The 25,151-nt window shown below is 44.9% G+C and overlaps 1 protein-coding gene across 3 annotated transcripts in view; it reads left to right on the forward strand.

The window, feature by feature from the left end:
- The window catches only part of Uaca (uveal autoantigen with coiled-coil domains and ankyrin repeats), an 88,358-nt gene that overhangs the window by 44,940 nt on the left and 18,267 nt on the right, over positions 1–25,151 (forward strand). Inside the window, exons 1-11 of one of the 3 annotated variants that reach the window (XM_006243206.4) lie at positions 296–2,122; positions 4,902–5,035; positions 10,080–10,168; positions 12,132–12,196; positions 12,955–13,012; positions 13,677–13,747; positions 13,844–13,950; positions 17,444–17,625; positions 19,542–19,579; positions 22,528–22,596; positions 24,443–24,550. In XM_006243206.4, the coding sequence (XP_006243268.1) occupies positions 2,084–2,122; positions 4,902–5,035; positions 10,080–10,168; positions 12,132–12,196; positions 12,955–13,012; positions 13,677–13,747; positions 13,844–13,950; positions 17,444–17,625; positions 19,542–19,579; positions 22,528–22,596; positions 24,443–24,550 (960 nt within the window). In that variant the 5' untranslated portion in view covers positions 296–2,083. Of the gene's footprint in view, positions 1–295; positions 2,123–4,901; positions 5,036–10,079; positions 10,169–12,131; positions 12,197–12,954; positions 13,013–13,676; positions 13,748–13,843; positions 13,951–17,443; positions 17,632–19,541; positions 19,580–22,527; positions 22,597–24,442; positions 24,551–25,151 lie in introns of those variants that run through there. The other 2 variants (XM_006243205.4, NM_001195564.1) reach the window with 2 other exon arrangements.

The following is a 25,151-nucleotide window of genomic DNA, read 5'->3' on the forward strand; positions in this document are numbered from 1 at the left end:
TTAGAGGGGTGGCGTGGAGTGGTGAGCAGTATGCTCAGGCACAAGGGTCTGGGAGGCCTCCGAGGACATGACATTTGAGAGTGACCAAGTGGAAGCTAGGGAATGGGCTTCCAGGTTTGGGGGCAGCAGAGTCAGGGCTGTACTCCATCTGGTCCTTAGGAAGCCACTGTGGGGTGGGTATGAATAGGGCAGGATGGTGGCATCTGGGGCAGCTCAGATGCATGAGGGCACATAGCCCAGCTCCTGAATTGAGAGGCCCTTGTGTGACTTTGGAGAGTTCTTCCAGCTCCCCTCTTTTTTTTTTTTTTTTTTTTTTTTTAATTTTCTTTGCCTTTGCTGGCCTATTTCTAGAAAGAATGTGCTTGCTCTGTTACCCCAAAAGGTCAAGGCCTGAGTTCCATCCTGGATCTCCCCTGAAGAAGAGAGACTAGGCTAGGCAGAGTCTCCGGGGCCAAGTGACCCTTTGGTATCTCATGCAGTCTGGGAGGAAAACACCTTATTGTTTCCAAAAGAATTCAACAGGGCGTGTGAGACTGTACATGGTTTATAATTAGAATATGGGCCTCATGGCTTACATTGCAACTGGAGGGAACCGGTTCCTTGTTGGAGTTCATGTAGCATTTTCAATAGGCGTGTAATCTCTGGTGGGATGGTCACCTCCTTCCTCTAAGCCTGACTCGGAATGTCACATCCCATGGAACAGTTTTTGTGACTATGTTTTTTAAAGGATCTCTAAGTTATTCTCATGCAGATGTAGTATGTAGAACACAGTAAACACACAGACACACACAGACACACACATACCAAAATTAGACCTCCTGATCTGGCAGAGGGAGCAGCCCAGGTAAAGTGGAGAATCTTGGCGGTGTACAAAGTATGGAGGGGTTGTCTTCTTGCCCGCCCCACATAGCTGTGTCTGCTGTGTCTATCTTTACAAAGCTCAGCTTTGGGATGCATTGTCTTCTGTCAGCTTTAATTAGTTTATTTTACCGTGTTTTGTTCGTCTCCACGAATCCAGAGCATCTGACTTTCCACCAAACAGTGTTTGCTCATTCTCACAGACGGGGCGCTCAGCTTGGAAGTGCAGAGTGCCAAGTGTTAAATTTAAAGTTTTAAATTAAAATTTGTGCCACAGTCTCCACCACCGTGCTTGGCAGTGCCCTTGTCCCTTCTTGTTTGACATGTGAGGAGACAGACTGGCAGCAGTTGTAAGCTGAAACCTGGCTGTAGACAGAGCTAGCCAGCCGGGGGTACTAGCATTCAAGGTGGGGTGTGTGTGTGTGTGTGTGTGTGTGTGTGTGCATTTCCTTAAATGAAAGCATGACACATTTGCTTTAAATAGAATTTTATATCCTGTTTGTTTCAGGCTAGTGTAATTCCATGATAGATGACCCTAAGATTGAAACCGGCTTGAAATACTGTTTTGTTGAATAACCAGATTTGTCTGTACACCTCCCACCTCCACGGCGTCTCCTTGTCACACACTAACACTGACTGTATTGACGTGGTCAGCGTGTTTCACAATGTGCTTGAGTCATTTCCCCAGGAGACCTGAGTTTAGTTACTCAGAGGGAAGGCATGCATTGACAACAAGTTCTCAGCCCCACTTCTATCACCCAGCTGTCAGGTTCTATGGAATCTAAAATAGAAACTGCCCTTGTGTGATGCAAGCCACACGCTGTTTACCGGTCACTTCGGAGGTGGCCATTCTTGTGCACAGCAGTGCCTGGTCTGCAGCGTGGATGAAGCAGGACGTGGGGTGCCTTCCAACGGAGTCCCTGAAAGGGAAAGACTTTGGAAGCCAGCCACTCGCAAGAAAGTAAGAAAGAGGAGGAGTTACATACCTGACTCGGGCAGCCTGTGTCCCGTGCTCGGCCGCAAGGAGGAGACCCTTTCAGCCTTACGATGGTGGAGAAGGATCCAAAAGATGAAGAGATTAAGCCTGGAGATCCAGGCTACGTGCAGCCCGGCATGTGAGGGGAGTCCCTTGCTGGACATCTGCGGATTGGCTTTGTGAGCTGCAGAGATTTGTAACTTAATGCAGCGTCCTTGATGGTTGCAACACGCCACCAGGAGCGTGGCTATGATGAACTGTTGGCTGCCTTGCGCTTCTAACCACTCAGTAGGTATCTGTGGGACAAGGATCCACACACAGGCTTCTCGTGTGCTTTTGAAGTGTCCTGGTTTATTAATGACAATTTCTGGGCTGATGATTTTCCTTCTGGCCTCGCCCACAGTGTTAGCGACCACAGACAAAAGCGTCTGTGTTTCTGGACTTAGAAGGCACAAGATAGAATGTTAGTAGCGGGGCAGTAGTACTGTTAACTGACTTTGGGGCAGAACTGGAAATGGTGCTTAATGAAGTCGGACGTAAAATTACTCACACAAGACTCTAATCATGTTGAATTGTCCTCCTCTTCCTCCTCCTGCTTCTCCTTCTCCTCTGCCTCCTCTATTGAAAGCCTTCCTGTGGGGTTCTCAGTGGTTTGTGAGCTATGGGGAGCTTTTGTGCTGCCTAGCAAGTTTCTTTGGGGATCACGATGGCGGTTTTAGGTCTGAGGATGAACTAATCAGTTAGGGCAGTATTTGTGTGGTGAGCATGACCTAATCCTCCAGGCACTTGACAGCCCAGCACCTCTTCCGCCTAAATCCACTGCTGCTCCCCAGGCCAAGCGCTGGGCTGTCTTGCTCTAAAGTGAAAGAGGTGAGGCCGAAACCCTGAGTTAGGTTCAGGTTTTGAGTCAAGAGGTCGGCATTGTTCACATGTTGGCAGTTTGGAGTTCGGAAGTTAGAGGAAGACGGGTTGATTACTAAATTTAACCTCGGTGCTTCATTTCTGAAGTCTGTGGATGCTCAGACCAGGGTCCGTTAAAATAATTCTCAGGAGAGTTAAAAATTTCAATTTTTGTATTTTTCTCTTTTAAGTACTTCATGCGTCATTTGGAGGAATTTACTATAAAGATTTAGGAAGTTGGACTTTTTTTTTTTTCTTGTTAAACATGTAGAGGATTTTGTGGGCAAGGGATTGATGACTTTGCCAATGATGTGACAATGCTTGTATCTTTTTTTTTTTTTTTTCTTTTCTTTTTTTTCGGAGCTGGGGACCGAACCCAGGGCCTTGTGCTTGCTAGGCAAGCGCTCTACCACTGAGCTAAATCCCCAGCCCACAATGCTTGTATCTTACAGAGTTGTAGAAATAGCACTGGCTGAGCATGGGGTTTAGAAGTGAGTTTTATTACGTCGTAAACATCTTTGCGTGTATTCATGAGAGTGCCACATATCATAGCTCGTGGCCAGAGATCAGAGGACAACTTGTGGGAGTCAGGCCTCTCCTTCTACCCTGTGGGTCGTGGGGATTAAACTCAGGTTGTCAGACTTGGTGGCAAGAACCTTTAGTGTTTGAGCCATCTTGCCAGCCCAATGTGGTACTTTCCAAGATTAAATCTGTTGTGCTTAAAAACGTGTGTTCTGTCACCCAATATTACCTTTTCTTCCATCTCCCGTCTAAGTGTTAAACCACACCTGCACTTACATATATTATAATATATGTAAGTGTGTATGTAAGCATAGGTGTTTACATTTTCTTTTCTTAGAAATTTATTTTTATTTTATGTCCATTGGTGTTTTGCCTACATATATGTCTGTATGGAAGTGTTGGATCCCCGGAACTGGACAACTGTGGGCTGCACTGTGGGTCCTGGGAGTTGCCTCTGGAAGGGCAACCAATGCTCTTAACCACTGAGCTGTCTCTCCAGCCCACATGTTTACAGTTTGATCCCAAGTTCTGGTACATCTATGCATTGAGAAAAGATCTATGTCATTGGCCTCCCAGTGTGCTCTCCGACCAAAGCCAACACAACCTTGCTGTGGTCAAACTATATATTGTGTGCCACTTCCTCCTGGTTTTGAAATGACCTTCACCTTCCTTGTAAGTTTATATGCACTGAGTTTTTGCAAAAATAAAAAACGTCTGCTGGCAACGGTGGTGGTGGTGCATGCCTTGGGAGACTGAGGCAGGAGGATGGCCTCAGTTTGAGGCCAGTCTGGGCTCTATAGGGAGACCCTGTCTCTTAAGCAACAACAACAACAACAAACAAAGAAAAACCCCAATGCTTTAGAGTCTTTCTTCTTTAGTTTCTTTTGATCCTAATGTGTAGGTATGATCTATCCTTTATTCTGTTGAATATTGTATGTGTACAGTTGTATTTCGAACACCTTTGAAATAGGAGTCATTATAGTGTGTTACAGTGCACAGAGTTCCACTAACTGAACCTAAGGATGCTGGGAAACAGTAACCAGAGACGTCTGTGAAAGTGTGAGCCATAGGGGGACAGGGAGCTGTCAGAGTCAAGACCCAGCTCCACCACTCAAGTCATTTGATGCCAGGAGTGTGACTCCTCTCCTCTGTTAAGAGTATCTCATAATTGTAGTTCTCTGGGTAGCTTAAGGGGTTACTACTGACTTGGGGTGAATGTTCAGTAATTATTAATTTCCTTTTTTTCCCCTTAAGATGCTAACAGGATATCAAACATGTAAAACATACATTTTCTTTCAAGTTTAAGGCAGATAGACTTCTCACGAGTCATGATTTGAGGAGGTTTTACAGGCCTTTAATCTCAGCACTAAGAAGGCAGAAGCAGATGGATCCCTGTGAGATGAAGGCCAGCCTGGTTCCAGGTCACTCAGGGCTACATAGAGAAACCCCATCTCCAATAAGTTAGTAACTAAATACGTACGTAAATAAATAATCCGCTGTCCCAGCCAAGTGAGCATAGCAGAGAGAAGGGGGTTTGGGTGCAGCTGGGAACTGAGTGATACACTCCGAGGGCCTTCTGTTTCTTCCTCTCCGTAGGAAGCTGACTAACATGGTCTGCCCTGCTTCCTCTCTCCTTTTCTTGTAGCTTTCAGCAGAGTGGAATAAATACGATGACCGGCTGATGAAGGCTGCTGAAAGGGGGGATGTGGAGAAAGTATCCTCTATCCTTGCCAAAAAGGGCGTCCATCCAGGCAAGCTGGATGTGGAAGGCAGATCGGCGTGAGTATCCCCCTGTCACTGAGGTCTGGGTAGAGCCCTGGGGTCCAAATGCCATCTGCCAATTGTGGCTATCCCTGTTGTGACTTTAAACATCTGACACAGAACCGTTTACTGAGAAATGTTTTAGACAAACTAACAATTGCCCTCCATTTGATACTTTTCTGTGTCCAGCTGCTTAGGTAAAACCCAACCTGTGCTATTCGGGTATTCTCATTGGCAAACTTTTCTTCAGTCCTTATCATATTTGATCTTTGAAGCAGCCAAGTGGAAGACGCAGAGAGAAGTCTTCAGAATGTAAATAGCTTGTTCTGATCTCAGGCGTCCTGGAGCTGGGATGTGGCCCCAGCTTTCCACCTGGGAAGCATTCTGAAAAGGACGCTGTCCATGCCCCAAATTGAGTTTTTAATTTAGATCATTTGTTTCAGCAAAACTGAGCAGAACAGAGAGGGGATGGAATACCTGGTGTGCCTCAGGGAGACACAGTTAGAGAGTCCATCTTCTCTGTGTTTGTGTGAACTGACTGACTCCCAGTTTACTCTGTGCCTCTGAGCCAATGTCTCTTCCCTACCATCCCAGATCTGCACCGTTTCCTTTCTTACTGATGCTAAGAGGCAGTTGGGTTAAAGGGTAGATCTTGATTCTGTTAAGACTCTTAATTCCAGCTCTGGCAACTGTAGCTGGGAGCCCTTCCAGCGCCAGAGGTGAAAAGTCCCATTTCCTAAAATCCCTGTCTTAGCCTTGCAGGCGATTTTTTTTCTCTTCAAAATTGTGTAATTGGAAGCCAGATGCTAAATAGAGAAGTGAATATTAGGAATCAAACCACTAATGTTTGATGTAGATTATGACTTTGGAATGTGTAATATTTCAATTGAGCAGAGTGAAGCTACAAATTCAGGTTTTAACAGCAATAAATCTTGAATCTGTTGGCTTCAGTCTGTCAGTTTTGTCCAGCAGCTAGATTTCTGTCTGTCTGTCTGTCTGCTTGCTTTCATTGAGACAGGGTATCTCCAGGTAGTGTTACCTAACTTCACCAAGATGTAGACCAGACTGACCTCAAACTCATAGAGGTCACCCACCTCTGCTTCCCAAGTGCTGGGATTAAAAGGTGTACACCATTGTGCCCAGTCAAGTAGCATTCCTTTTAAGTGATAGATAAGTGAATTTTTATTTTTTCTCCTTTTTTTTTTGACAAATCTTATGCTGTTTGATGCAGCTCGTAGCACAGATGGTAAAATGTAATCTCTACAAGTGAGCTATCTGACTAGTCTCTTCTTTCCCCAACAGTAAAACAGTACATTGTGTGGTAAAGCCCTCTGTGTGTGTGCCCACAGTTCTCCTTCTTTCGGTGTTTGGAATGGATGGTTGCTTGAGTGTCCTCTCTTGGTCAAAAGTTCATTTGTGGGATTATCTTTGCTAACTGAGCCACACAGAATCAGTGTCATTTGGTGTCGCTTGATTCCTGTTAGACCTCCAGGTTTTCTTTGTAAGAAGTAGCCTTCTACCTGGGACTCATAGGGCAGAATGTTTCTCTTTTCATTTATATGTATATAACTACATATTGTTTCTTAATGAAAGCATTTTGTATTTAGCTAACTTTAATGTGTGTTACAGATTTATCTTCTATATTATCTCTAATGGCAAAACAATTTTAATTTGAAGTATTTTATTTTCAATTTTCAATTTGTTTTGTTTTTTGTTTTTTGAGACAGGGTTTCTCTTTGTAGCCCTGGCTGTCCTGGAACTTGCTCTGTAGACCAGGCTGGTCTCAAGCTCACAGAAGAGATCCACCTGCCTCTGCCTCCCAAGTGCTGGGATGAAAAGTGTGCACCACCACTGACCAGCTTAACTTTGAAAACTTTAAAGACACTTTTATTTTGAAAACATTTTGTTTTCAATTTTTTATTTTTACTTTTAAAAATATTTTATATGTCTATATGTCTGTGTGCATGCCCAAGTGTATGTACGTGGGTATGCAGGAGCCCACAGAGTCCAGAAAAGTACATTGGATATTCTGTAACTGGAGATATAGACAGTTGTGAGCCATTGAGTATGTGTACTGGGAATTGAACCTGTGTCCTCTATAAGAGTAACCAATGTTCTTAACCACAGAGCCATCTCTCCAGTCCCATGTTTTGAAATTCTTTTAAGAAGCAACAAGTACTTCTTAATATAATGTGGTTCTAGAAAGACCCAGGATGGGGGTAGTGGTAGAAACCGAGTTTAATGATCAAGACTATCCAATGTAGGCACACAATCTTGTAACTCTAGCTTCAGTGGATCCAACACTCTCTCTGGCCTCCAGACATCCTCAAGCACACAGGCATAAACACATAGACATACACAAACACACACATATACACAGACGGATATGCACACAGACATACACACAGACAGACACACAACAATAGACATGTATATACAGACACACACACATATACACAGACATACACACAGACAGACACACAAAACATAGACATGTACATTCAGACATACACACACATACACAGACACACATACTTGTACAGACATATACACACAAAGACACACAATCATATAAAGACATCCCCCCACACACACTACATATATTTAAGAAGAAGAGGTTCTCTTAGTTACAAAGCAGTGTTTCTGTAAAGCTCTTTCTCATATGTCACGAGCAGCTCTGCACACACGTTTCTATGATTGACATGTCTTCTCCCTGAAGCATGTCTGCTATTTATAGGTCTGTAGTGTAGGCAGTGGATTAGCTGGGGATCCTGCTCTCGTGTGCACGGTCAGTGTCATGTTGGGCTGTTATGTAGACCACAGTCTTTGTAAGTTGGTGAGCTGAGGAGTGCAACCCCCCAAACTGGCATTTCTATAGTCTTAGGAGTCTTAAGAACCTCAGTGTAGAGGAGGCACTCCTGCTTCCCTCCAGAGGGCCACACAGTGTGTTACAGGGTATGATTTCCTTCCATATCTCGGGAGACAGAATGATATCCGTGGCCCAAATGTGTTTGTCCTATTAAAATGGAGAATGAATTTGGCTGTTAAGAAGGGCTCTTCTCCTGTGTACTTGGAGCTGTACGCAGCCCTGCTGTCCTCACAAGGAACTTGTTCTCATCTGTCTTAATATAACTAGAGTCACATAATGACCTGGTATCTGAGAATGGATTTGCAGGCTATTGTGGATTTTGTCTCTTGGCTTTACTTGCTCAGACATTTGCGAGTGTGACCTCACACTTGTGTCTGGGAGTGTAACAGAAAGCAAAACAGACAGTAACTCTGCTTTTATTGAGTTTGCAGTTGACTGGGAAGAGAACCGCAAGCCACAGAAAGAATCAATATTGGACTTATATGGCATAAAATGTTACTTCTACAGAGACTAGTGAAGGTAGGGATGGGGTGCCAGGAGAATAGGGGTTCAGCAGTGGGAACATGAGCTCCTCTGTTCTGAGCAGGGAAGGAGCCTCCTGCTGAGAGTGAGCCCAGCCTGGGCCTGCATTTTCATGCCTTCGCCTGACATCTTCAGGGGAGGTCCTCTTGCCCAGGACCTCCTTCCAATGTCACCTTGGATTCTGTGTCTTCTACCCACAATGCCTATCTCCTCACAAGTTTATATTTGGATGAGTTCTAGTCAGTAGCAGTTTATTCAGTAAAAGGTTTTATTTTACATGGATGTGTGGATGTGTGCACACATGTATATGGGAGCCAGTGGAGAGCAGAAGGGGTGGGCTCCTCTGGTGCAGAGTTATGGGTTGTGTTAAGCCAACTGATGAGGGTGTTAGGAATTGACTAGAAGAGCAGCAAGTACTCTGAACTGTGGGTTCCTCTCCCTAGCCCCAAAGTTAGCATCTTAAGCAGGCTTGACCCTCCTTGTTAGGGACCTTGATCAATGGCGTCTGCTTGTGTGAAATGTCAGCCACACGGGTGGAAGAAGAAGAATTCAATGTTGATAATAGTCACTGTTGGAGGGAGAAAGCATGGGCTAGCTAGACAATTCGGAAGAGAGAAAGTCTGGTCTACTGTGTCCTTAACCCTCTTCTGTAACTTTCTGGGGGTAGTTTCAGTATATTTTAAATCAAACAAAATGACCTTTAGAAATGTTCCAGTGTGGTTGCTGGTAAAGTGGCTTAGTGGGTGACTGCTTGTTACCCAAACACAAAGACCAGACTTCTTACCCCTGAACTCATGGAGATGGAGGTGCAGGGAGAGGTCTGTCATCTCCTGAGCTCAAGCTCAGGGAGTGGAGATGGGTGGGCCTGGGGGAGGCTGGGCAGGCTCAAGTGAGATACCCTGCCTCAGTGAATAAGACAGAGCCTGATAAAGGAAGATTCCCAGTGTCAGCCTTGGGCTTCCATGTGCATTCACATACCCTCAAACACACACACACACACACACACACACACACACACACACACACACACACACACACCACAGACATATACACATACCAACCAAAAAAAGCAAGAAGATAAATTCCAGTGTACATTTATTTATTCAGTTCCAAGCACTAGGGGTTTTGATAGCAAAATAGTAAATTACAGGGCTAATGGCATTATATAATGACATTTTCTCTTATCAAAGCCATCGAACATTAAAGTGTTTCATACTAAGGAGCTATTTCTAGAGTCCCCTGGCTAGTTTTTTAGTCAAATTTTTAAGCATTTCAGATGGAAACTAAAAATGTTGTATTTATAAAGGTGTTCTAATAAAGTGACGCCTTCTTAACACTGTGTTTGTGCCTCTGTGTGTGTGTGTGCACATGTGTGTGTTAATAAGGGATGATGTTGGTAGAACATTTTTAAAAATGTGTGTGGGTGTTTTGCTTACAAATATGTCTGTGCACATGTATGCCTCGTGCCCAAGGAGGCCAGAAGAAGGTGTTGGATCCCCTGGGAGTAGAGTTACAGATGGTTGTGAGCTGCCATATGGGTGCCAGGAATTGAACCTAGGTCCTGTGGAAGAGCAACCAGTGCTCTTAACCACTGAGCCATCTCTAGGTCCATGAACCTTTAAATTACCTTCCTTAGTTTCCATAGCATAATGGGTGTTCTCTTTCATTCAGCTTCCACGTCGTGGCAGCCAAAGGGAATCTGGAGTGTCTGAACGCCATTCTTACTCATGGCATTGATGTTGCAACCAGGGACAGTGCAGGTACACCTCCTCCAATATTAACCCCTCCCTTCCTCCTCCCTCCCTCACTTTTCCCTTCCCCTTTCTTCCTTCCCTCCCTCCTTCCCTCCTTCTCTTTTTCTTTCTTGCTAAAGATTGGGCCTTTCATATTCTGGGCAAACACTCTACCAGCAGTTATATACTCCACACATTTAAAATCAAACCTAACTTAAGAAGTAAAATAACTGTTTCTGCTTTAGTTTATTGTTTTACTTACCATTTATTTTTAGATTTATTTACGTGTACGCATTGTGTGCCTGGCTATATGTATGTGCACCATGTGAGCACAGTACCCATAGAGGCCACAAGTGGATGTAAAATCCCCTAGAGCTGGCTGTGAGCTGGCTGATGTGGGTGCTGGGAACTGAACCCAGGTCCTCTGCAAGAGCAGCAAGTGCTCTTAAACCACTGAGCCGTTGCTCCAGTCCCGAGTTTCTGAGTTGAGAAAACATTTACTTCTGAGTATCACTATGAGAGAGGTCAAGTACAGGGGATTTAGACTGCGAGGGCAGCAGACCTGCCCGCTAATTCTAATGCTACAATGCCTGACTTCAGAGACTTTAGGGGCCGTTTCGTTTATATTCACATCCTGTGCCATGTCCTCTTTGCGATGAGGGTATTTGACACTCAGTTGGCTGTCTCCATGGTGGCGGTAAGGATGGTGACAGTTGACACTCTACAGCAACTGGGTGGTTTCTCTTTGGAGCTGCTGAGTACCTTACAAGCTTCACCCGTGTTAATTCATCTTCTCTGCAGCTCAGCCAACGAGGGTTTGACATACTGAGCACTCAGTCACTTGCCCCAGACCCTACAAGAGACTAATGCCATAGGGATCCTGTCCTGGGTTTGCCTGTCTCTGTCACAAGTTGTTTAGACAGTTGGATCCTTTTTTTTTCCCCCTCATCTCTTGCTACCCCTGTCTTTAAATCTCAACACTTTGTACATTCAAGGTAAATATGAAAGTGTTTGGACACAGCTGTTGGAAAAGCTACTGCTTTTCCTTCAGCGAGAGCTTTAGATTTTGATGAACTCAGCTGAATATTATTTATTGTTTGCATGGGTGAGTGTTTGCAAGTTAACACTTACATGCCCCAGGACACATGTGGAGGTCAGAGTACAAAAGCAGAAATTGATTCTCTCCTCCTACTGTGTGGATCCTGAGGATAGAACTTGGGTCATCAGGTAGGAAGCGATTGCCTCTGCCCCCTGAGCCCTCTTGCAAGCTCTCTGAGCTGCACTTGCAGCTTGGGTTCTGAAATGTAAAGGCCGTGTCTCACAGACTAGTGGGAGCAGCTGCTTGTGCTGTATCCAGACCTGCTTATAGACCTGCGCTCTCTGTGTTTTGTGTTAGAACCTGGCTGATCAGACCCGGGGAAACATTCAGCTTATTTAAACTCACATTGAATTGTGTGGATACTGAAAGCCTGTGTGTTTGCCTCTTCTCTAGCCGATGTGCTTGTGAAAGCAAGCTGCACCTTAAGATATCTGTGATACTGGAAAGAGCTGAAGGGCATCGCAGGTCGGATATTGGTATAGCCCATGAAACCCTTATGCCTTTCACTAAGTGAGATGTGTGTGTAAGGAAACACAGTTAGGAGGGACAATAGGATGGCTCAGTGGACAAAGGTGGATGACCCGAGCTTGATCCCCCATGAATCCACGTGGTGGAAGAAGAGAACTGATTCCTGTAGTTGTCCTGAAAAGCTTGATGTAACACATGGATACCTCCACCCACAAATGTGTGTGTGTGTGTGTGTGTGTGTGTGTGTGTGTGTGTGTGTGTGCTACATTACTAAAATGTCAAACATCTCAGGAACTGAAAGCCTGTTTACAAATTAAATATACTGTCAACCAATTGGGGGAACAATTGTCGTATTATTTCTGTGAAGATTGCCATATGAAGACAATACTCCTTCTCACAGACTTGAAATGTTTGCTTTCGTAGGGAGGAATGCGCTTCACCTGGCAGCTAAGTACGGACACGCGTTGTGCCTACAGAAACTTCTACAGGTAGACATGGTGGGGACACTCCCTTCCAAATGAGCCCCCAAAGCTCGAGTGTGCTCTTGGTGTCTTAACCTGAGGTCAAAGAGTGGCAGGCGAACCCCAACCATTCACTTAGCTGGTGACTTTTCCATCCTCTGTGAAAGAATGTGAACAATAAGGAACAAAAGTGGGAGGGAAGTGAATCACATAACTCAGTGTATTAAAAATAAACAATGAAGACCTGACCTTCCTGTTGATGTGAGCTGAGGGGCCATAGCTTCTGCTGCCTAGAGCAGGCGTGAGACAGAGGAGAGCACCAGCTCGTGTGCGACTGTGTCTCCACACAGGTGGCTCACACACCATAAGAATAGCGTCATGAGTTTTCACCAGATAGCCGCAGCCTTGTGCTAGCCACTTGACTTCACAAGGCCTTTGGCCAAAGTGTCCAGCCCTGTGTTGATCTTAGAACTGGTTTGTTCTCCAGATTCATTTTACCTCTTGCTGGGGGAAAAAAAAAAAAGCCCAAACAATGCCATCTTGTCAATACTCCCGGCTATTGTGATGGCATACGTTTCCTGCTGGGTGAAATACTGTTCGGTTCACAGTTGTGTAGCATGATTTTATTTGTTTCACGTCAAAATATTTAGTGTGTTGTCTGAACGTCTTTACTTTCTTTGATAAGTGGAACATTTTAAGATTAAATAACAACTGTTCAATCGAGTGTGGATCTCGAATTTTAAAACAAAGCCTTCCCATATCACCCTGTCGCTCTGTCACAACAGTACAACTGTCCCACTGAGCATGTGGACCTTCAGGGAAGAACCGCCCTACACGACGCAGGTGAGTGGACATTTGCTCCCAGACGTGATGGTTTCTGAATACAGTGAATCCCTGAAAGTAATCTTAAAGGGTTTAACATGAATTCATTTGGGTAATTGGTGGAGAAAAAGTAGTAGTGAATTTGTATGCTTAAAATTGAAATTTAATAATTGCAGCTGAAGAAGCTTCATTCAGGGGCGGGTGAGATGTCTCGGCAATTAAGGGAGCTTGCTGTTCATCCAGAGGACCCGAGTTCAATTCCTTATATCCATGTTGGGTGGCTAACAACTGCCTGTAACAACAGCTCCAGGGGATCCGATGGCCTCTTTTGGCCTCTGTGGGGACTGCATACATGTGCACACTGTTACCCCACCCTACACACCTGCCCACATAGTTACAAGATAAAAACTAAAATATTCATTCAGTCAGTATTTCAGCTGGCCCAATCAGTAGGTAGGTGAGGTGTGGGGAGGGACAGTGCAGATGCCTGTTGGCCAGGAGTGCAATGCAAATGAATAATTCTCCAGTCATTCAGGACTCCTCTTCTGTGCTGAGCTGAGAGAGAAGGATGTGCAGTTTGGCAGCTTGCAGAGTGCACTATTTAGGCTGTCTTACTTGGACCTAGAAATGCACCCCCTGTCAGCAGATCTTCACTGTTTGTCACTGTCCCCTTTGTTTCTCCAAGCAATGGCGGACTGTCCTTCCAGCATCCAGCTGCTTTGTGACCATGGGGCCTCCGTGAATGCCAAAGATATAGTAAGTCTGTTTCCTCTCGCTTCAGCTGACATGCTATGACACTCACTTCCTGAAAGACCACTGCCTTAATGTCACTTTGTTCTTCTTGTCGCTTAGGACGGGCGGACACCACTTGTTCTGGCGACTCAGATGTGCAGGCCGACAATTTGTCAGTTGCTGATAGACAGAGGGGCGGATGTCAATTCCAGAGACAAACAAAACAGGTAATTTTTTTTATGGTGGTTCCTCACAGCAGCTGGAGGTCTGTGACACTGTTGCTAGGACATGGTCTTCCCACCTTTGCTCTCCTCTGACTAAGGCTGACAAAAGCAGCAACTTGGGTGTCACCGTACTTTTATGGGGTTCCCTTCTCTACCGTCCTTCCCCACCCTCTCCCTTCCAACCTCCCAACACTGGGTGGGAGAGAAGGAAGGTTAGAGGAAAGAGGTGTGTTGCTGGTACTCAACTATTTTCTGCTGACAAGGGGCATCGAGTTCCTTGGGGGCAAGTCCAGTCTTCATTGTCAGGATATTGCCAACCAGCAAACAGAATCCAGCAGCAGTAGCGGGGGGATCCAGGGGGGCAGCAGCCCCACCTCTTGCATTCCTTTACCCTCTCAAAAGTCCCTAGAATTCCAAGCATAAGCTATCTGCATCTGGCAGAATCACGACCCTGCCAGAGCAGGGCATAAGTCATTGTCAGCTGCTGTGGAAGGAGCCCCATACCCCACTCCTGGGATTAAAACAAGAACATTCCCATAACATAACTGCCTTTTTAAAGAAACCTAAATTCTCACTAAACTGAGGCCCATATTTTGGTTAGAAACCTAAGAAAAGAGGAATCCTACCCTGGCTATATAAAACTTTCTAAAGGTATTTAATGTTATAGGTCCACTTAAAGACAATTTAGGACAGTCTGTTCTTTTTTTTTTTTTTTTTTTTTTTTTTTTTTTTTTTTTTTGGTTCTTTTTTTCCGGAGCTGGGGACTGAGCCCAGGGCCTTGTGCTTCCTAGGCAAGCGCTCTACCACTGAGCTAAATCCTCAACCCCTACAGTCTGTTTCTTTACATGAGAGAATATCTTGAGATTAAAGTGGTTCTTGAGTACCCTGGAGTTTGACAGTGAGCCACTTTGGCTTCTTGTGGGGTTCTCCTTAGCCTGCCAGGGCTCAGTAATGTTGCCTCCAGGCCTGACTCACTCTGTGCCTTAAATGCTTGTTCTGGTTCCCTTCCTGTGGCTGGGATAGAGCAATCTGACCAAAAGCAGCCTGAGGGAGGGAGGGAGGGAGGGATGGGTTTATTTTAGTTTACAGGACACAGTCTACTACTGAGGAAATCCAGGCCAGGGACTTAAGCAAGAACTTGAAGCCGAGACCCTGGAGGAACTCTGCTGGCTGACTCTCAGGCACATGTTCAGTTAGTTTTTATATACAGTTCAAACTCACCTGCCTAGGAATGGTGCTGCCCACAGTGGGCTGGGACATCCTATGTTAATTAACAATCAAGAAAATCTCCCACAGTATGTCTACAGGCTAGTCTGGTCTAGGTAATAACTCAACTGGGGCTTCTCTTCTCAAATGACTCTAAGCTGGTTCAGTTGTCAATCAAAGCCACGGGGGGGGGGGGGTTGGGGGGCTGGGGATTTAGCTCAGTGGTAGAGCACTTACCTAGGAAGCGCAAGGCCCTGGGTTCGGTCCCCAGCTCCGAAAAAAAGAACCAAAAAAGAAAAAAAAAAAAAAGCCACCCCGGGACAGAGTCTCTTCATTGATATTTCCTTCTGTACTTAATGCTGTTTCAGTTGACATGGTCTAGTAATTTCTATCTTTAATTGCCTTATTTCTTGATTAATTATGTCACAATGCTTACTTACACTAGAATTATGATTTTGGTTTTCTGTTGACATATAACTGGAAGATATTCCCTTAATTATTTTATTTGTTATAATATTTTAGCCAAAATTTCTGAGCACTTATAATTACTAACAAATGCTCATTTAAAGCAACTGAAGATTTAGTTTTAAAGTTAAATTTAGGATTAAAGAAGGGCAACCAGGCAGACCCCATTATAATGCTTGATATTTCTGTCGCTCTTGGGTATTTCAAAGCATTTTGCTTTCATTGGAAATTCAACTCCAAAATGAGGAGAGGTGATGCATATTTGTATAAGCTTGCAGCAGATGGTTTGGGAAATAAATAGACTTTTTGATACTATTTAAGTTTTTATTCTTATATCTTTAGCATTTTTAATCTAGTAAGAAAAATTTTATTAATTTAAGTACAGATGTTTATGGTAGCAGCTATGGAAGGGCATGGCTACAGAAGAGAGTGTGCATAGAAAAACAAGACAAGGATATCCAGTGTTCACAATTGAAACAGGAGTCAAATACAGGATAAGTTACTTTAGTGGCTTTGCGCTAAGTCACTTGATTGGATATGGGGCCAGTCACTTAGTCGGTGTAGGAAGGAGCAGACACTTTAGTGGATGTAGGATTAGTCCCTTCATTAGGTGTAGGACCAGTTGCTTTAGTAGATGGAGGGTCAGTCACATCAGCAGCTGTAGGATCAATCAGTTTAGTAGATATAGGCTCAGTTATTAGCTATAGAGGGAGTCGTTCATTAGATTAATTCAGCCGCTTTCAGAGATGCAGGATCTGTCAGTATTTCATCGGGTGTCTGTCCCCTTAGTGGTAAGGGTAGATGTGACAAGACTTTCTGGGAACTTAGTTGTACTATCACACAACTATTCTCTGTAGACCCGAGTCTGAGATGCTCCTGTGCTGACGGTGGGAACAGGACAAAGAGATTTACCATAGTGAGGGTGTGCTCCTGAAAGGCCTGCAGGCAAGGGAGCAAGGCGCTTTTCATCCTGGCCCTATGCTTTATTCATTATTTGCTTGTTTGTTTATTTATTTATGTATTCGTTTATTTATTTACTTAGGACTGGGTCTCATGTATCCCAAGATGGCCTCACAGTTGCCATGACACTAAGGATGACCTTAGTCTTTTGATCCTCAGGTCCTTATCTCATGGGTGCTGAGATCACAGGCACATACAGCCCTGCCTGCAGGATACTGGGGATCAAACTCAGGGCCTGGTGCATGCTAGGCAAGCGCTGTGCAACCGAGCGGCATCCCAGCCCAGCAAGACTCCTTTAAACAGGACATCAAGAGCAGAATCTGATTTCCTCCGCTGGGGCAGGGATTTGTAGGAAGAGTCAGTGTGAATTTGGTTAATTCACCGAAGCGTTTGAACATTTGGGCTTTGGGCAGACAACTGAGGTTCAGGGCGATTTTTGCAGTAGTTATTTATAGGACATTGAAGAACTGGAACAAACTAGGTTGATTTAGTGGTTGACGTAGTTAAAAGTGTGTAAGGGGGTGGGAGGACAGGCGTGGTGGGCTTACTTGTAAGGCTAGCGCTAGGGCAGAGGCAGCAGGAGCTGGACTCAGGGTCATTCTCTGCTACACAGTGAGCTCGAAGCCGGGAACCCCCAAAAAGCAGTTAGATTTCTCTCCCTGCAGCTAAACACAAAGCTACAGGATTTTTGTTTATTTGGGGATGCGATGAGTTAAAGACACAAAAAGATTAATGTCTGAATCTGTAGGAAATATAACTTCCTGAGGCGCCACCTGCTCATTAAAGGGGAGGCTTTCCTAACAGGGCATTTCTGGACTATTCCTTGGAATTCCCACAAGGTCCTGGATTTTCTGTCTGCTTTCAGGACAGCCCTCATGCTGGGCTGTGAGTACGGTTGCAGAGACGCTGTAGAAGTCCTCGTGAGAAATGGGGCCGACTTGACCTTGCTGGATGCCCTTGGCCATGACAGTTCTTACTACGCGAGAATTGGTGACAATCTGGACATCCTGAACCTGCTGAAGACAGCGTCAGAAAGCACCAGCAAAGGTGGCAGTGGGCTTCTGGAGTGGGCGCATTTTTAAGTGCTTTGACGTTTTGGTTTTAATTCTGGGTCTGCGCACTGGTTTGTAGAGTGGGAAACAGAGGGGGCGTCAGGTCCCCCAGATCCAGACAGAGCAGCTGTGAGGTGAACTCCTGTTTCAAGGTATCTGAACCCCACTACTGTCTGACTCCTCAGGCTATCTCTGATCACTGCAGCCTCACTCTAGCCGAGGAAGAAGAGGCAGCAGGAGGTCCTACTAATACTGCGATGGACACATAAAAGCTGCTCTGCTTACGTTAACGAGGAGCAGGGAGGTGATCAGCTTTTACACTCACCAAGCTTTTCACTTCTTCGTTTTGAGACAAGGTCTTAGGATGCAGTCCTGGCCACCCTGGAACTTAGTAGACTAGGCTGGCCCCACAGAGATCATAAGGTTGTTTTAGGTATGTTTGTTTAGATTTTTAAAAAAATATATGCGTATATATCCGTGTCCGGGGTGGGGAGGTCATGTGCACACTGATGCAGTTGCCCACTGAGACCAGATGAGGGCGTCAGATCCCCTGGAGATAGAGTTACAGGCAGTTGTGGGCCACCAGAGCAGACGCTGGGAACTGAACTCGAGTCCTGGCAAGCGCAGTGAATGCTCTTGACCACTGAGCCCTAGGCTGTCAAAAAAATAGTTTTAAAGAAAGTATCAGTGTGTTTGAAATATTCACCTAGCATGTGACAAACACCTGTGCCAAGTGTGTGTCCGTGTCTTCAGGAAAAGCTGAAAACTGTAGAACAACTCGGTGAAGTTAGCTGCTCGCTCTGTCTCTGGGGAGCCGCTGTCCTTCCAGTCTGTCCTCACCCGTAAAGAAACAGTCAGATGCCCTCACTCTGAACTGGGCCGTAGCTGTGTTATATGATGCATTTGGAAGGCTCTTCCTGCACAGATTCTTACTGACACACAACATTTCATTTATTTAAACTTAGCAAAGCAACTTTAGATAGGTGGTGTTTAAGTTATCTAGGTTTCTACTGATGTGTATGTAAGTATTTTTATATATTTTATTATCACCTAGATTAGTCCCTGGAGGGCAGGAGAGATGGTTCAGCGGCTGAGAGCACTTACTGCTTTTCCACAAGTAACGAGTTCAGTGCTCAGCACCTAAGTCAGGGGCCTCCTAACTGCCTGTGACTTCAGCTCCAGGGGCACTGCTGGCCTCTGTGGGCACTGTACCAGTGAATCCCCCAACATACTCATACATAAAAGATAAAGCACATCTTTAAGAGGGTTATTCCGTACCATTTGAATCACTCGATTACAGGCTATGCATATTTAAGTTTTTGCCTAAGTCAGTAAGTTACCTTTATATTTATATGATATCATCATTAAAAAAAAAATCTTCTTGGGCTGGAGAGATGATGGCTCAGTGGTTAAAAAGCACTGACTGCTCTTCCAGAAGTTCTGAGTTCAAATCCCAGCAACTACATGGTGACTCACAACCATCTGTAATGGGATCCGATGCCCTCTTCTGGTGTGTGTGAACAATTTAGTTATATATAACAAATAAATAATATATGATAAATAAATAAATTTTTAAAAAAATAAAAATAAAAAAATCTGTATTTTGGTAGGTAAGACAGATTAGCTCACTATTGTTTTAAACATAAGTTTTGGGAATAAATTAAAAAATAACAAGCTCTAAAGGAAAATTATAGCTGTAAAGGCAAATTGGAGGTTGTCTCTGTGGTACTGTTGGGGAATGCCTATCAGCCTACATTACCCCAATGGTATGGATGGGGAATGTGTTTCAGTCTAGGTCACCCTGATGGTACGGTTGGGGCAGCCTTCCCTAGGTCACCCTGATGGTATGGTTGGGGCAGCCTTCCCTAGGTTATGCTGCTGTCTGATGGGTTCTTCTCTTTAAATCCTTAGGGAGAGAACTTTGGAGGAAAGGACCGCCTTTGCAACAGGTGTGCCTTTATTTCAATTTTTAAACAATATTGAATTATACCATTAATGTCTTCTTTAAAACTGGTTAATATTTGCACGTGGGTATTTTGAGTTCTACCACATGTTGTCTGCCCTCAGATTGTCAGTGCCCACAGAGCATGTGTTCAGGGCTTGAGAACTTGTTAATAAGACTATGCCATTCAGCTTGAGGCAAGGGGCTTTGGTTCCTACTTTCAGTAGGAAGTCACATCCTGGCCGGGGCCTTGAACATCTCACCTCTTCCTGTCTGAGAAGGGATTCCTTCTTGTATGTATTGGGAGTTTTCAAGGCATTTTGAACTTAACAACAGAGCTGATTATACTGTTAGAGCAGATTCTTCTAATGAAATAGGAAATGAAGGAAAAGGGGTTTGTTTGTGTGTTTGGAGACAAGAGTCTTGCTGTAGAGTCTAGGCTGACCCTGGCCTTGCTATCCTCCTGTCTCAGAGAAGATAGGTGTGTGCCAACACACCCTCCTGAACACAGTTCAAAACTGACTATATATTGTGATTTCAATACCACTGTTAACGTCTTACTTCTTTTTAGTGTCTTTTCTATATGCGTTTAATTGGGGGCTTGACTAATTTAAAAATATCACACCATCCACAAAACTGTAGCTGGTACTAATTTTAAGGAACCTCATTGTGACCCATCCCCTTTGCATCACAGTTTGAGGGAAACTCTTACATTGTCTTCTGTCTCTCCAAGTTAGAACGGGGTGTGGTTCACGACACCCTGGCTCCAAGGCTTGAGCTGACAGTTCTCCTCCTCCGCTGACTCCCTTCCCGGCTCCCCACTTTGCTCTAGTCAGGGAGTCTGGCCACTTCCCAACTCTGAGGAGGAAGGAACAGGTACTTTCCTGGCGTCTTTCACGCTCATCATTCTGTCCTGTCCTGTCACACCATCTGAAGGCCATGTCGTAGCTGCAGCATGCCTGCCATTCACCCCATCAGAACGCAGCTCACAATCATGGGTCTTGTCTGTTGCTGATGATTCTGTGGGGAGCAGCTGCTTCCAGTCTTCCTGCTGACCAGATGAACTGAAGAGCAGAGTTCTGGAATGCACATGTATTTAAGATAAAGTGTTACCGATTATCAGTATGGAAATCGCTCCCTGATGTAGGAATTAGCTCAGTGAATGCAAGGAATCGAAATTTTGCTGGGAGCATAAGGGCTCCAAAGCCCATGTTTCTTTGCTATATTGAACATATTTATAGATTGTAGGCCAGTTGTAGATTGGATTTGTTCTTTGCTGTGTGTCTAGTGTCAGAGAAATGTAGCCGACAGAGGCAGGCTGGCCTTTGTTCAGAGGGGATTTGTTGAACCTGTAGGGTGCCAGTTGCCCATTCTAAGTGCTGAGGGATGTGTGGTGTGCTGAGCGCCTGCCCTCCTGGAGCGCTCTGGTTAGTGCCAGAGATGCACAGTGAGCCAAGGAGGACACTGTCATGACAGATCTGTGAAAAAAGACTGCACAGAGGGATAACGGAGCTGGGAGCACACGCTGTGAGAGGAGCCTTCCTGAGGCAGGGAGGGAGAGAGGGAGGGAGGCCAGTGTGACAGCAGTGGTGTGCACGAGTGTAAGGAGGCCAGACGCCAGGTTAAGAAGGGCTTTGCATGCTCAGGACTTTAGATGCCTCTCATCCCAGGACTGCTGACGAGCAGAGGCAGGATGGACATCCCCAGTCAGTGTGCAGCTCTGCCACAGGGAGCCAGCAGTGCCTGGAAGGTTCTCCTGAATCTTATTGGGTAGAACTGATGTAATATGTTTGAGCCTGGCAGGGTGAGAGTGGACAGTGTGAGGGTCAGGAACAGAAGAAGGGAGAGAGACCGTCGAATGGAGTGAACCAAGAGCTGTCAAATGCCACCTGGTGGCCGAAGCCGGGAAAGGAGTGCTGACCAAACTGATGGCTACAGGACGTCTGTAATGGAGCCCTGCCCTCTCATGCTCCATCCAGACCTGCTCAAATGATGGCCTAAAGCTCGATTAAACAAACCCCACTCATATAACATATAGGAAAAATAGACCCTTGGAGAGGAAACAAGGATAACCCAAGAACAGAGAACTAGCTTTCTGGAGTAGCCGCCGTGCAGATTTAAAGGGGCGTGGGTGAACCTAAAGGGAGATTGTCCTCAACTGCTGCGTTGTGGTTTTGTTAAAGCTAAACTGGAGTAGCGTTTCAGCAGCAGGTGCACAAATCAGAGGCGTACCCAGCTTAGCTCTGCAGAGCTCTCAATGAGAGGCTGACATTGTCTGTCTCCTCCTTCACTGGCTCCTTGAGCTCTTGCTCCAGCCATGTTTAGAGACCTAAAGAAGCCCACACTGTCTTTCAAACTTGGCGTGATTTCCTCTCCCTCCACCAATGTTTTCAAATGGATTTGTTCCTTTGGGTGGCTGGTGGCAATTTATAGAATGACTTTTGTTTTGTATCTCTCACACATTTTTCGTTTGTAAACATTTGCGACTTTAGTTAAGAAGCATCCTTAGTAGAAGTTTAAAATTTTGATTTCCTAAATGCCCGTATGGCTCAGGAGTTCCATTTGGCAGTTTTAAGTAGAAACATTGCCACCTTGTGGTGAGGATGGGGAACTGTAACATTGGATGAGCTGAAAGCCACCTATGGGTGTAATACTCATTAAGGTAGTGAGTGGTTCTCAACCTGGGGTGGGACTACCCCTTCATAGGGGTCATCCAAGGCCATCAGAAAACACACATATTTATGTTATGATTCATAACAGTAGAAAAGTTACAATTATGAAGTATCAATAAAAATAATATTGTGATTGGGGGTCACCACAACACGAGACACTTAATTCCATGTGTTAAAGGGTCTCTCAGCATTAGGAAAGTTGAGAACCACTGCATTAAGAGAAAGTGTCCCTTTCTGTCACCTTATGCATCCTAACCACTGTTTTTTTAATGTTTTACAAAAGCGGAATTTGTCACACACTCAAGATGAAGGAAATGTGAAGTCAAATCAGAGAGAACACCACAGCTTTCAGGTAAAGAGAGAAGCAAGCACATGCTTCCTGTCTGGCAAAGCACCGCATAGACTGAGGCTCCTCTTACACAGGTGCCTGCTGCCAAGTGTGATGACCTGAGTTCAGTCCCCAGGTCCCACAGAGTAGGAAGAGAAAGCCTAGCTTCTGCAGGTAACCCCCCTCTACACACATATTAAATGAATTAAATAAACAAATACTTTTACTTCAAGAAGAAAAATGATTTGAATGTTGCTTGAAGCGAGAAGAAGAGAGTACGTAGATTGGCGGGTGAGACGATGGGAACCTTAAGGAAAACTCATCATGGTCTGCGGCTGGCTTTGCACCAGTCCCTTCCTTAGGAATTGACTTTTCTTCTGAGTTTTATATAAGTAAGTCCAAAAACATTGAAAATAAATATATGTGTGATATAATATATTATTACCATATAAACCACACGTTTATGTTTACTCTAGAAATTTATAGTCCTTAAAGTGAGAGTCACTAATGCTAAGGAAATAAAGCCCAAACTTAAAGTAGTATTTGTTTTGATTAGGAAAAAGAATTCCACTGAGCTAACTGCCCGTTCACTTCATGCTGGCTAAAGTTATCAGAAGGAATTATTACACAGGTTATATTGTAGAAAGAACCTTAATTAGTGTCCTTGATTGAACTACCTTTGGACTAAATGACGCAGTCTGACAGAACGAGAGTGTTTGTTTTGGGTTCCCCCTTTGTGGGGTAGCATTAAGAAAGTAGACTGATGCTGGATGAGGAGGCTCATGCCTATATTCCCAGCATTTGAGAGATGGGGGCACAAAGATTGTCATAAGTTCAAGGCTAGCCTGAGCTACTGAGGGATACTCTGTCTCAAAAAAGGGCTTGGAGAGCAGGGGTGAAGAGATGGCTCAGTGGTTAAGAGAACACACTTCTTTTTCAGGGAACATGAGTTTGGTTTCTATCACATATGAAAAGTGGCTCCCAACTTACTGTATCTCCAGCTCTTGGGGATCCAGCACCCTCTACTGGTCTCTGAGAGTACTTCACTCATGGACACACACACACACGCACACACACACACACACACACACACACACACACACACACACCCCTAAAGCTAAGACCTAAAACATGTAAACCGAGCCCTTATATGGGAGATGGCAGTGCTTTGTCAGAGCCGTCATGAGGGTCAGGTCAGGAAAAGGACTGCAATGTTCTCCTAAGTTTGGGAGCCTTAAGCAAAGGCTGTCAGTGCCCATCCACCTGCTACTCTGTCTCCATAAGTTGCTTTCATTTTTCACTTTTCACAATGACAACTATGTGTTGTTTTGCGTGGACTTACAACCATTACAGCAGTGGTTTTACTGTTGGTTGTCAGACTTCTCAGTCCTGAGAGAGCTGTTGAAGCTATTCCATTGTGAATGAGGGGTGTGGCTTGTGGCAGGGCATACTCGGGGGCCTGAGCTTGAAACCCCCCATTGTCAACAACACAAAATGCACAGAAAACTTTTTAAAAGATTTATATTAATTTTAGTGTGTGTGTGTGTGTGTGTGTGTGTGTGTGTGTGTGTGTGTGTGTGTACCTGTGTGCATGTGAATGTGGGTCTCTGAACCAGAGCTCCGATCCCCTGGAGCTGGAGTTGCAGGTGGCATCTGCCCAGCGTGGGTGCTGGGAACCTAAGTCAGGTCCTCTGCAAGAACAGAACGCACCGAGCTGTGGGGCCGCCTCTCCAGCCCCCACAAAACCCCTTTTCTATCATTAGTGCTTTAAAGTGCTCTCTAGACGCACACCTGCGTGTGGTAGCAATGCACTGTCAGCATCTCCCTGCATTAGCGCTGTTTTGTTGATTCATTTTCTTTATTATTAAAGGATCTAGAGATGGAAAATGAAGATTTGAAAGAGAAGTTGAGGAAGATTCAGCAAGAGCAAAGAATACTCCTGGATAAAGTCAACGGCTTACAGTTACAGCTGAATGAGGTAAATAGTCTGAATTAAAAAAAAAAAATCCAAAACCTGTGTTACCGCTGGCAACGGTCATCCTTAGTCATTGCCTGAAGCTCTTCTCAAGTCAAGACACTACAGGAGGTGAACTTGGTCGTCGCCCTTACTTGGTATTGTAACCTTATAGGGATCACAACCTTACCTGAAACTTTTAATGCTATCTATATGCAAATTAAAAATATATATGCACATTGGACAGGTGACAGGCTGACAGTGGGCATTTAGATGAGAGGACAGATCACCATGGTACACCCAAGGTAACTTCTTGTGGGAGATTCTGCTTCATTGAGTTTTGAAGGAAAGCCAGATGGAGTGAGGAGGTAGTCCAGGGGGCATTGTCCCAAGCAGATCTCAGAAGCAGTGACATGTGGCGCATCCTCCGGTGTGTGCAGAGCTCGGTGTATGGACCCGATGGGTGTTTCAGCAGTCAGGAGCGTGGCTACCCTTGCTCATGAGGGCTCAGCATCCACACCCAGCTGCTTGCCATCTGTCACTCCGGTTCCAGGGGTAACCCTTTTCTGACCTCCACAGGCACCTGCACTCATGTGCACACCTGCTTACACATAAATATGCATAA

Source organism: Rattus norvegicus, chromosome 8, assembly GCF_036323735.1.
Source record: "Rattus norvegicus strain BN/NHsdMcwi chromosome 8, GRCr8, whole genome shotgun sequence".
Classification (NCBI taxonomy): Eukaryota; Metazoa; Chordata; class Mammalia; order Rodentia; family Muridae; genus Rattus; species Rattus norvegicus.